General features: G+C 48.6%; 1 protein-coding gene across 1 annotated transcript; it reads right to left on the bottom strand.

Moving 5' to 3' along the window:
* Positions 1-5,960: 5,960 nt before the first annotated feature.
* LOC133053887 (cytochrome c oxidase subunit 4 isoform 1, mitochondrial) lies at positions 5,961-13,393 on the bottom strand. Its single transcript, XM_061138326.1, has 5 exons — positions 13,261-13,393; positions 12,008-12,081; positions 7,688-7,855; positions 7,000-7,131; positions 5,961-6,215 (listed from the first exon to the last, which is right to left on the bottom strand). Exons 2-5 carry the CDS (start codon positions 12,078-12,080, stop codon positions 6,079-6,081), a joined length of 510 nt encoding a protein of 169 aa, XP_060994309.1. The 5' UTR covers position 12,081; positions 13,261-13,393; the 3' UTR covers positions 5,961-6,078.
* Between the last annotated feature and the right edge of the window lie 55 nt (positions 13,394-13,448).

Here is a 13,448-nt window from a genome sequence, read left to right as displayed (position 1 = left end):
ATCCAAATAGGCCACTGTCATCTTTGTTGTTGTGGCCATCCATGTTTGAGGATCTGCCCTCATGGTCTCCTGCCCCTTTGCTCCCCCTTCTTCCTGAATCTTACTCCTTCCTTCTGAGTTGTTTTCTCCTTCCTGGATTATGTCCTTTATTGCTTCTGTCAGTGAAGACCTGTGAGTAAACACATGCTCTTCATGTTTCCTTTATCTTTCTTTCCCTTGCACTTGGTTAACAGGTTGTGCATGCATGCTCAGTCACTTCAGCTGTGTCTGATTCTTTTCGACCCCATGGACTATAGAGCCCACCAGGCTCCTCTGTCCACAGGATTCTCCAGGCAATAATACTAGAGTGAACTGCCATTTCCTCCTCCAGGGGGATCTTTCCGACCCAGGGATCAAATCCACATCTCCTGTGTCTCTTGCAGTATCAGCAGGCCGATTCTTTACCCACTGAGCCACGTGAAACGGTATGGACTTAACAGAAGCAGAAGACATTAAGTAGTGGCAAGAATACACAGAATAACTATACAAAAAAGATCTTCACCACTCAGATAATCACGATGGTATGATCACTCACCTAGAGCCAGACATCCTGGAATGCGAAATCAAGTGGGCTTTAGGAAGCATCACTATGAACAAAGCTAGTGGAGGTGATGGAATTCCAGTTGAGCTATTTCAAATCCTAGAAGATGATGCTATGAAAGTGCTGCACTCAATATGCCAGCAAATTTGGAAAACTCAGCAATGGCCACAGGACTGGAAAAGGTCAGTTTTCAGTCCAATCCCAAAGAAAGGCAATGCCAAAGAACGTTCAAACTATGCACAATTGCACTCATCTCACACGCTAGTAAAGTAATGCTCAAAATTCTCCAAGCCAGGCTTCAACAGTATATGAACCATGAACTTTCAGATTTCAAGCTGGATTTAGAAAAGGCAGAGGAACCAGAAATCAAACTGCTAACATCTTCTGGATCATCAAAAAAAGCAAGAGTTCCAGAAAAACCATCTACCTCTGCTTTACTGACTATGCCAAAGTCTTTGACTGTGTGGATCACAACAAACTCTGGAAAATTCTTAAAGAGATGGGAATACCACACCACCTGACCTGCCTCTTGAGAAATCTCTATGCAGGTCAGAAAGCAACAGTTAGAACTGGACATGGAACAACAGACTTGTTCCAAACTGGGAAAGGAATACATTAAGGCTGTATATTGTCACCCTGCTTGTTTAACTTATATGCAGAGTACATCATGAGAAACGGTTGGCTGGATGAAGCACAAGCTGGAATCAAGACTGCTGGGAGAAATATCAATAACCTCAGATATGCAGATGACACCACCCTTATGGCAGAAAGTGAAAAAGAACTAAAGAGCCTCTTGATGAAAGTGAAAGAAGAGAGTGAAAGAGTTGGCTTAAAACTCAACATTCAGAAAACTAAGATCATAGCATCTGGTCCCATCACTTCATGGCAAACAGATGGGGAAACAGTGGCAGACTTTATTTTTGGGGGCTCCAAAATCACCGCATATGGTGACTGCAGCTATGAAATTAAGATTCTTACTCCTTGGAAGAAAAGTTATGACCAACCTAGACAGCATATTAAAAAGCAGACATTACTTTGCCAACAAAGGTCCATCTAGTCAAAGCTATGGTTTTTCCAGTACTCATGTATGGATGTGAGAGTTGGACTATAAAGAAAGCTGAGCGCTGAAGAAAAGATGCTTTTGAACTGTGGTGTTGGAGAAGACTCTTGAGAGTCCGTTGGACTGCAAGGAGATCCAACCAGTCCATCCTAAAGGAAATCAGTCCTGAATATTCATTGGAAGGACTGATGCTGAAGCTGAAACACCAATACTTTGGCCACCTGATGCAAGGAACTGACTCATTGGAAAAGACCCTGATGCTGGGAAAGATTGAAGGCAGAGGAGAAGGCGATGACAGAGGATGAGATGGTTGGATGTGAGATGGATGAGATGGACAGAGGATGACAGAGGATGAGATGGTTGGACCAAATGGATGTGAGTTTGAGTAAGCGTCAGGAATTGGTGATGGACAGGGAAGCCTGGCGTGCTGCAGTCCATGGGGTCACAAAGAGTCGGACATGACTGAGCAACTGAACTGAACTGAATTGAGCCACATGGGGTTAAACAGGTTAGCTGATTCTATCATTCTCGTTCAAATTACCGTTCCATTCAAAATAGAAAGCCCAGAGATTAATCCACGTACCTATGGACACCTTGTCTTCGACAAAGGAGGCAAGAATATACAATGGAGAAAAGAAAACCTCTTTAACAAGTGGTGCTGGGAAAACTGGTCAACCACTTGTAAAAGAATGAAACTAGAACACTTTCTAACACCATACACAAAAATAAACTCAAAATAGATTAAAGATCTAAATGTAAAACCAGAAACTATAAAACTCCTAGAGGAGAACATAGGCAAAACACTCTCCAACATAAATCACAGCAAGATCCTCTATGACCCACCTCCCAGAGTATTGGAAATAAAAGCAAAAATAAACAAATGGGACCCAATTAAACTTAAAAGCTTTTGCACAACAAAGGAAACTATAAGCAAGGTGAAAAGACAGCCTTCAGAATGGGAGAAAATAATAGCAAATGAAGCAATAGAAAAGAATTAATCTAAAAAATATACAAGCAACTCCTGCAGCTCAATTCCAGAAAAATAAACGACCCAATCAAAAAATGGGCCAAAGAACTAAACAGACATTTCTCCAAAGAAATACAGATGGCTAACAAACACATGAAAAGATGCTCAACATCACTCATTATTAGAGAAATGCAAATCAATACCACAATGAGGTACCATTTCACACCAGTCAGAATGGCTGCTATCCAAAACTCTACAAGCAATAAATGCTGGAGAGGGTGTGGAAAAACGGGAACCCTCTTACACTGTTGGTGGGAATGCAAACTAGTACAGCCACTATGGAGAACACGGTGGAGATTCCTTAAAAAAACGGAAATAGAACTGCCATATGACCCAGCAATCCCAATCCTGGGCATACACACCGAGGAAACCAGACCTGAAAGAGACATGTGTACCCCAATGTTCATCGCAGCACTGTTTATAATAGCCAGGACATGCAAGCAACCTAGATGCCCATCAGCAGATGAATGGACAAGAAAGCTGTGGTACGTATACACAATGCAATATTACTCAGCCATTAAAAAAAATACATTTGAATCAGTTCTAATGAGGTGGATGAAACTGGAGCCCATTATACAGAGTAAGCCAGAAGGAAAAACACCAATACAGTATACTAACGCATATATATGAAATTTAGAAAGATGGTAACGATAACCCTATATGCAAGACAAAAACAGAGTCACAGATGTACAGAACAGACTTTTGGACTCTGTGGGAGAAGGCATGGGTGGGATGATCTGAGAATAGCATTGAAACACACATATTATCAATTGTGAAACAGATCGCCAGTCCAGGTTTGATGCATGAGACAAGTGTTCAGGGCTGGTGCACTAGGATGACCCAGAGGGATGGGATGGGGAGGGAGGTGGGAGGGGGGTTCAGGATGGGGAACACATGTAAATCATCAAGTCCCAGCTCACACGCTACCTCCTCAGGAAGGCCTCGTGTCAATGTATGGCAAAAACCACTACAATATTGTAATTAGCCTCCAAAAATAAAATAAAATAGAATAAAATAACTAGAGCTAAAAAAAGAAAAAAAAAATTACCGTTCCATTGCCTTCTGGCTTCCTGGGTTGCATTTGATATATCCCGTTACCTATATCTGCTATTTGATGATTTGTATCTGATGATTTTTAAGTTCTACAGGGTAGAAGGCTGCCAGCTGGCCACAAGGTGAACCCATGAGTGACAGGCAAGATAAAAACAGTAGGAAAGGACACAGCCCTCTAACTGGCAAGGAGCACGCCGTGTGTCAGGTGAGAGCAGCAGCCGTGGCAGGGCCCTGCAATGGTCCCAGGCAGACACGCAGTGCCTGGGCCGGTCAGGGGCCCTCACTCAGCAATCTCCACTCCTGGAGGGACAGGGACCCCTCTGACTAAGCCAGTGGCTGCTCCGTTAGCCTTCACGGTGGTTCTCGAAGTCCTGCTCCAACTTCATGTTACACAAGGAGCCACAGCAGTCTCCCTGAACGCACTGGGAGGGCTACGTGGGCACACCTCCAGAGCTCAGCCTGCCCCCCTCTCCCAGGCCACCGGCTCTCCACACACTTCCTTTCTCATGGGTCTTAGTCACACAGGTCGTCTTTCAGGTCCTGGAATCCAGGGAGCCGTGTTCTCCTTGGGGCCTTTGTCCACGGTCCTTCAAGTGTGACCATCTCAAGTGGGGGTGACAGTCATCAAGTCCCAGCTCACACGCTACCTCCTCAGGAAGGCCTCCTACCCCTGACCTCCTTACTGTTCCCACCCTGTCACCCCCTCCCCCGAGCCCTCGTACGTCATCTCAATATGTTGTCCATTGTTTCACTTGTCCTCAGTGCTCCTGGGGCTCCTGGTGAGCCCTGAGGGTTGTGTTTAAGGGTGGTGTTCACCATCATTCCCCCAGGACATGCAGACCATCTGGGAAGTGGTCAGCAGACCTCCATCTTCAAGATGGAGGCCTAGGTTGAGCATTCATTCTGCTTCCTCTTGAATCTCTACTAAAATGGAAAGGGATTTTTTTTTGAAGGACAGAGAGCACAAAGACCAGTCACATCTTGGAGTCTGATGCCAAGGTGCAGGAGGTAATCCGCTGAGCAGGTGCAGGAGTGCTTCCAACGTGTTCAGGGGAAGCCCCAGGCCCAGGGAGACTGTGTGGAGCCACCAGAGGGGAGAGGCAGAGTCTGGGGGTCAGTCTCCGCCACCCCCCATCCCCACTCGGGCAGCGCCCTCGGCCCCCAGCCAACTTCGGTTGCTCCATCCAACCTGGGAAGGCCCCCTCCCTCTTGGGGTCATTCTGAGGAGACAGCGAGCACCTGGCCAGGGCAGGTGCCCCACCAGGGTCAAGGGTCACTTGACCCTGGGCCAGGTGCCCCACTCAAGGGTCAGAAGAGCCACTCGGTGGGCCAGGTCAGTCCCATAACAGGAGCCCTCCCCGGAAAGGAGCTGCCAACAGCATCACCCAGAGCCACGCTGGTTCTCACAGCCAGACTTGCGCCCTGCCGCTCCAGCACTTCTTCTCCCACCAGACAGCCTGGGGGCGGGGGGGGTGGGGGTGGAGGGAGATGGGGAAAGGGGGTCAGCTGGCCCTCTGAGAACAAGCCAGAAGACACCACGGTCAGGGGCTCTAGTTGAACCTGCTCCTCCATGAGCCTACCTATGGCCATCTTTCCATCTCACTCCCCAGTATGGGCTCTAGGGCCCAATTTCCCTCCAGTTACAGCTAGCCTAGCCGCCCCTGCACCAATGCTGCTGGGAGACCCCCCCTGCACCAGCTATGCGGCAGCCCCCATCATGCAGCTTGTGTTCTGGGATTTGTGCTGCACCCCACCCCCTGCAGGGGCCCCGGGGAAGGGAATGGACTTTAGAGTGAGGGGGGAGCCCCACGGGGAGCCTGCCTGCCGGGGGGCCAGGGCAGGGTGGCCGGCACTAGCTTCACTGTGGCTTCTTAGAGAAAATGGTGAAGCACAGCCAGGAAATCAGGCAGGAGATGCAGAACTCAGCCTGCCCTTTTCAACCTCGTGGTCACGCACTCCGACCAACACCAGCAATCTGAAGGGGGCAGTTCCAGGAGAAAAGCAGCCACAGGGACATCTGTCAGTCTGGCTACTGTAATGGGATTTTACTCTCATAAAAACCTCTTGCCAAGGACTCTATATTTTTAGTTTTCACATGCTAGTCCTTATACAATTTGTTTTTGCCAGTTCATTTACACCCAAAATGTACTGACTACTGACAGACGCTTGGGAGAAACCTCCCGTATGTCAAGTGCTGCTTCACTTCATTCAGTTACCGTCAAAGAACCAACCACGAGGACTTCACGTAAACTGCACGTTTATTAGCACTGGTGCTGCGACACAGCGCTTCCAGTGAACATGCGGAGCTGCATGGAGGTGACCGGACAGGTGAGGTGCAGACTCGGGAACCGTGGGGCCTTACTTCTTCCACTCGTTCTTGTCGTAGTCCCACTTGGCCGAGAAGCCCTGGATGGGGGCCACCTTCATGTCCAGCATCCTCTTGGTCTGCTTGGCCACCCACTCCTCTTCAAAGGTGTGCGGGATGGGGCCATACACTACAGTCCAAAACAACGTCGTGAGGCGACACTGTCTTGACAAGGTGTTTCTAAGCCAACACGTCACACAGGTAAGTCTTCCCCATCTCACTAGCAACTTGATCAGCACTGTCATCGGCCACTCGACACCCACACCCACACAAACATGCTGGTTTCAAACCCTGTGCACTGACAACTTGGTATTTCCAAATTACACCCTGTTCGTAAAAGTGAGCACGAAAACACAACGCTAAAGCAGAATGTCTTCTGTGCAGGACAGAGACAGCAGGTACACGGGCAAGCAGAGAGCACAAGCAGAACCAAAGGTGACTCATGAAGAGCGGACAGTCACAGGCCTGTTACCGACCCGCATCCACACGCAGGCAGCAAGGACAGGACCACCCCTTCTCAGAATGGGCCAACCTACCCCACAGAACAGAGAACACAGCACAGGCAGCACCAGAACAAGCAGGCAGCCCCGACACTGGCCGAGCAGAAACCGCTAGGTCTCAAGACCCAGACCTCTGGTGACCTGAGCTGCAGTCCCTGCAGCCCAAACAGCCCCCTGATGGTAAGTTTCCTCCTCAGTCTAACCTCCACCACACCTTCTGACACCTGACCGCTGAGCAGATGAGCTACCGGAAACGTGCTGGGCTGGACAACCAAGCATGGCCCATTCAGGATCAATCAGCTGCAGGCCACACCACTTGAGTTCATGCGAGCCAGCCTCCCAAAGCCAGTGAACACTCCAGGATGGAGCCCAGAATGGAAATGCCGGTCTGTGTGATGGCCCCGCCCCACTCACCATAGTGCTTCTCCCAGATGAGGAGGAGCGCAGTGAAACCGATGAAGAACATGGCCGCGCCCACCACTGTCTTCCACTCGTTTGTGCTTCTGTTCATCTCAGCGAAGCTCTCCTTGAACTTAAGGCGGTACACTGAGGAGAGAGAGGACAGTGCTGCGGGCATAGAGGACCCCCGCCTCGAGGTAGAGCTCCACAATAAAGGGCGGGGGAGCAGTGGTGTTGTAGAACAGAGTGAGGAACACAGGCTTCAGGCCCTGACACACCTGCTCACACTGGGGGGGGGGAGGAAGATACATGAAGTTTGTGCTGGGTGGAAAAAAACCTGAAATTCTTATTTAGAGTAAGGCACGGGGCCCGTTTAATGTGCCTTTTTCCTGATGGTGTATCAGTGATCCTCCATCGGTACTTCCCCCCGAGCAGAGGCACGGAGGCGCTGCTTGCACATGTACACCATCCCAAGTTCCACTCGGTGGCTCTGCACCTGTTCCCGCTCCTCCTGGGGGCTAGAGCCCACGAGCATGGACAGAGGCGCCTGGGAGGGGGTTCAGCCAGCTGGCAGAGCTAAGGCCCTGGACAGCCCCACAGATGCACAGCACCCCCACCCTCCCCAGCACACTGGTCTCCAGGCCCAGCCCAGAACCAGAATTCTTGTGCAACGCAGGCTGCCCGTGGTGCCTTCAATACCCACGTTCAACTTTCTCATCAATGGAGAGGCTGCTCCAGGAAGCCTTCTCCTTTTCCTTCAAGGCCTTCTGGCTGGCAGACAGGTTCTTGACGTGGGCCACATCAGGCAAGGGGTAGTCACGCCGGTCCACATAACCCGGGAGAGCAAAATCTTCACTCTTTACAACACTTCCTAAAAAACACGTTGGACAAGTATTTGAAATTCACATAGGTTCCATTACAAACAAGGCAGTACTTCTAAGAACTGAAGTCACTCCACGTATGTGCACCCTGAAAACCTCAGTCATCCTAGGGGCTGTGACCCCCACTCCAAACAGCCACAGGACGGTCGTGTAACATGGGGGCAGGCTCACCCCATGTGGCCCTGAGAGCAGGTAAGGATGGAGGGTAGATGCCAACAGCAGTGCTCTTCATCACACCAAAACAGGAACCTGCCGGGGCACTGCCAACAAGCGAGCACTTCCTGCAACTACCAGGGTTCACAGAGGCTGGACAGCTACTCAGGTCCCGTGGACTGACAGGAGCCTGGACTAAATGGAGGCCCTTCCACAGGGAACTCCAACTAACGGGTAAGAGCAATATCAAACTCATAAAAGAAACAAGGGTTCAAAGTTCAGAAAGAAAGACATGAAAAGGTGGCTACTGTGGCACTGCAAAGCAGCAAATAACCGTAGAAATGTGTGTCATGGAGCCGTTTGGCTTGTTCAACAAATGTTTACAGGGTGCCTACTGTATGCCAAGTACTGTTCTAGCTCAAAATGGGAAGTCATGTACACACCAAGTCACAGAACACCTTCAGGGTTATATTTTCTTTTTAAGAATCTAAGCTGGAGAAGGAAATGGCAACCCACTCCAGGATTCTTGCCCAGAGAATCCCACGGACAGAGGAGCGCGGTGGGCTGCAGTCCGTGGGGTTGCAGAAGAGTCGAACACAGCTTAGCAACTGAGCACACGCGCGTGGGTGTGTACAAGTTTTGAATGATTCTGTGGTTATTTCTTAACAGTGTCACATGCTCATTAAAATAATTAAATATAGGGACGCCTCATCAGTGATATATCTTCCCAAGGTGTAAATGTCCTCTGTTAACCTGTTTCTGCCTACAGAGTCAACTAATTTCACTAAGGCGAAGCTCCTTGGAAAAACTTAATTTATAGTCACTATTTGGTTCTGTGAACAGCTTTGACTAGCAAATAAATCCTTTGAGTGCTTTTTGAATGTGAAAAAAAAAAAAGAATCTAAGTTATGTGTAGATACTCACATGAATATGCCACTAAACACAAGGTAAACCCAAGTTGTCATCAGTGGAAAGCGGGGATGAAATGGAGACTTCTGCCCAAAAAGATAAAAATTTCAGCACCTTCAAATTGGTGTGTACCCAATGCATTACTCTAGTAAAATGGGGGAAAGTTCAAAAAGCAGGGAAAAAAGGAGTATCTTAAACTTTAAGGTTTTCCCTCAGCAAAAAGCTGTTTGATTCTACCCTGTATTTGAAGGAAATTCTGCGTTTGGAACGAATCTGGCGGTATAAAGTCCTGCAAAAATGCTTCACCTCCATCAGCTTAGTCTGAATGATTGAAATCTCCCAAACCATGTTAACAACAGTGAAAGAAAACCTTGCACCTTAAACAAAGCAGTAAAATTTCTCCAAATGCTCACTGGTGCCTTGCCTATGATTAGCACACTCATATATTCTTACCCAACCTTATCCCAAAGAGACTGAGATGAAATGGCTAAAATTTTCACTTTACAAGTTTTCATTTAAAACTTTCCAATTTTAAAACTCTAAGACTCTATTAAAATGATGAGTGGACTAAAAAGCACTCAGCTTACACGAGTTATTAAAAATAGATGTAAAAAAAATAGATGTTAATTAGGGTGATGAGAATGTTCTCAAGTTGATTACAGGATAATGGCACAACTCAGCGAATGTACTGAAAACTGCTGAAGTGTAGCCTTTAATGTGTCAGGGTGTTATGGGAAATACATCTTAATAAAACTGTTATCAAGATGCAAATGCATACAACCTTCAAGCATCCTAAGCACAAAATTGCATTTTCTAGAACAAGAATGACTAATTCATGACCTCACTGCTGCCAAGGGCTTGTCAAGACTTTTAGCCTGGTTCCCTAGTAAATGGAGGGCTGGGGGAGGCCCCCCCACAGACACATAAACGTTAACACACCAAACATTCCTTTTAAAAGGAGAGAAAAGCAAAGATTTTATAACCCAGTGAAGGTTTTAGCATTTCTATCCTCGATGTGGATGGATATGGGGGCCTCTGCTGATGATATCTGGTGATATCAGAGGAGCTCAGGCTCCTCTCTCAATCAGACGTGTCACCACACTAACACCCAAACTGCCAATGGGGGCTCCCAATGGCTATTCTATGTGGAGAATCAGTTCATGTATGACTTACACAACCAGAACTTTAGAATAAAAGGACGAGACTCATCTGAGAGACAGCAGTTTCCTCCACCTGCTTACCGTGTGCTCAAGAAGCAGCAATGAGTAAGCCCAGCAGGTCCCTGCATCCAAAAGCTCGCGCTACAAGAGGCAAACGCCCCTCAAACTACCCGCAAACCCACAGCCTCTAAGGAAGCACACAGGGCCAGGCAGGGCCTATCTTCCTGTAAAATGACACCTGCACGGAGGGTGACGACTCGAAGGAAGCCCCATCTACACCTCTGGAACTGAGGCAGGAGGAGCCGGCCTGGCGCATCTGAGAAACAAAACACCAGTGGGGCAGGGAGTGAGCCACTGGGGAGGGCTGGTCGGCTGCTCTCCGCCTTTGTGGGTCTGATGTGATGAGGCCAGTGGGGCCAGGGGCTGATGTTACTCCAGGCATGAGGAGCCAGCAGGTGGCTTCAAGTAGGGACCAACTAGATCTGACTTCCTATGCCAAAAGCAATATCTGAGAATAAGCCCCAGTCAGTGCCCCTGGAGGAGACAGAAGTTGCCTTCTCGCAGAAGATCAGAACGACCAAAGGGACATGAAGGGACCTTGAGCGGTGATGAAGTGTTGCATGTCCTGACTGGAGTCATTGTCACACAGCTGAATAAGTTTATCAAAATCTAGAGAAACATAACATCTAGAAAAGATAAACTTTCCTTTCTGTAAATTATACTTCAAACTAAACTAAACAAACAAAAAGCTAAGGAAATACATTAGCAAAACCAAAATGGAAACAAAAGGTAATCTTTGACCTAAGTGACTTCCTAGGCTTTTAGTGAAGGACTGTTTCTTTCTGCATGTATTAACAACTAAGTTTTTTATTATCTACTAATTTAAAAACATTTCAATAATGCTTTTACTAAAATTATCTGTTTTAGAGTCTGTCATCCTGAGCAATATAAAGGACATACACAAATATAACACCCAAGTATCACCAGTTAAAGGACATAACATCAAGGAAAGAAAATCACATAAAGCAGCTCAGACAAAAGCTCCTGAGTCCCTGGATACATGAGTCTTGCTCTCAACTTCATCATCCATCACTCGAGCCTTGCACTTGACTCCCCAGTAACACAATGATTCCCATTTCCTCCTCCTGCTGGCTTTCCCTCTGCCTGGAATGCCACTCTGCTCTTGAGTGTGAGGGAACCCCACCCGCCCTTCAGCTGAGCAAGGCCTCCCGTCCAGAAGCCCCGCCCTGTACCTCAGGCCAGGTTAAATGCTTCTCCTCGGAGCCCATCTCTCACTGAAACACTGCCTTCATGTATCTTTTCTCTCCAGATTGCCGACACTCTGTGGAGTAATCCCGCATCTCACATTCCTTTATTCTAAGTGTCTAACACTGACAGCTACAAAGAGATGCTTGATAAATGCAAAACTCAACTTGCTATGTGCCAGGCTCTGAACTAGGTTCTTTAAGTACATTTCAGGTGAGAGAACAGGTTCCTAAACTTGAGCAAGTCCAAGGTAGAAATGAGATTAAATCCAGTTCAGGTTAGGAAGTCCAAGCGCCTTCCCGTCCACTGTCCCAATAATTCAAATAGCATTCAAGCTAAGTGGCTAGAAGTTGGGGGTGGGGGTGGGGTGGGGGGTATGGAACAATAAAGTCAGGTATAGTGTGGATCTCTTAAAAGGTGTGGAACTTGAACCTGAAAACATGAGAAGGGAAGGAAAGGGGAGAAAGTATCAGTATAAGCAAAGACTCAGACTAGAATTCATTAAAACTCTTTAATCTAGAACTAGGCACCATTAAACTGTATGTATCACCCTTCAAATTCCTCAACAAAACGTGATCAGGATCAAAGCTCTCCATGTCTGAAACTAGCACAGGGCCTTATGAGCAGCAGAGCAAAAAGAAAGATTATACTTACCATGGGCCCGAACACACACCGAGGTGGAAATTGCACGCCTGCCAATCAGGCTAAATACTCTGGTCGCCAACATTCTGAAAAATAAAAATGTATCTTCACTATGAACAAGGGTAAGCACCTATTAGGAATGATTCTTCTTTTTGCCCCAGTGCATTCTGGAAGTCAACGCAATTCTTTTGTTTCTTCTTCTCCCCAACATAAGTGACCGGATCTTCATTACTGACTATGAATTTTTTAAAAAAGATGAAGGCTTTTTTTTCCTCTCAGCAGACAGCATGGTTTAACGGAGCTCCGTTATAAACCACTGCCATATATACACACTTTAGGCAATTCGTAGAAAACTGGTTTGTTTGAGGGGTTTTTTGTTCCTTTGTTTTTTAAAAAATCAGCTTTCTTAAAAAACAAAGAGGCAAAAAAATAATTTAAGGAGATTGTGCTGCCACTAATGGGCTCCACCTCCTAGGAGGAAAAGGTAAACCGTTTCAAGTAACTAAGAGACACGCACCGCATTCATTACTTGGTTACAGACCTAATATGTGGCCCTGCTTGGAAGGGGAAATGAAGGGGAAAGGATGCAAAAGCGGCCTGGTCCACTTTCAATCCCTGCAAGACAACGAATGACCGAGATAACACACCTCTCGCTTGGGCCTTTTCTGGGTCAGGCCTACCTCCCCTATTTGCCCCTCCCTTAAAACTGGACCTTTCAGGGGGCTGCTGACGATGAAAAAGATCCCGAACGCATTCAGAAAGCAGCCCACTAGAGGCAGAATAAACAGAAGCATGACGTCAGGGCCGAACTCGCCTCCGTTTCCCTTGTTTTCTCCCCGGCCTGGCCCGCGCCAGAGCGGGTGCCCAGCGTCCAACAGGCCGGGAAGCGGGGCGCCTCCCTCGGAGCCCCGTTACACCCCAAGCGGTGGCGCAGCACCGTCGGGAGGGGCGGCCGGGAGCCCGCGAGGCGACCTGCCCTCAGGCCCCCGCCCTCGACCAGCGGACACTCCAAGGTCAGAGCCGCAGCCAGCCCGCGGCTGCGGAAAGACAGATGGAGACCGGCCGGATGCTTCCAGGCGTCACAGAAGCAGTGACCAGGCGGCTTCCGAGCCCGGAGCCCCCAAGGGCCGGCCTCAATGTCACTGGGACGGAGGCCCAGTCGTCAGTTCCTTGTGGGCGCCCGGCCGCGGGTACGTAGGCCCGAGGGCTCCCGGCGCCCGACCCTTCTCAACCTCGCGGCGCGGACCGGCCACCGCCCGCCTCACCTGCCGCCAACGACCAGCCGCTGCCCACCGTGCCCGCCGCGACCGCCCTCTACGGCTCGGCTGCCCGCGACCGGAAGAGAGCGAGGCCGAGCCGCGGAGCACCACGGGATCGAGGAGGACTCCACCCCGCGCCCGACCGAGCGGGAGGTCACAGGACCGGAAGTAGGTCAAGCGGCGAACGTCGTAAA

Source organism: Dama dama, chromosome 4 (genome assembly GCF_033118175.1).
Source record: "Dama dama isolate Ldn47 chromosome 4, ASM3311817v1, whole genome shotgun sequence".
In the NCBI taxonomy this organism is placed as follows: Eukaryota; Metazoa; Chordata; class Mammalia; order Artiodactyla; family Cervidae; genus Dama; species Dama dama.
The sequence above is the reverse complement of the archived record's forward strand: the minus strand, read 5'-3'. Positions and strand labels throughout refer to the sequence as shown.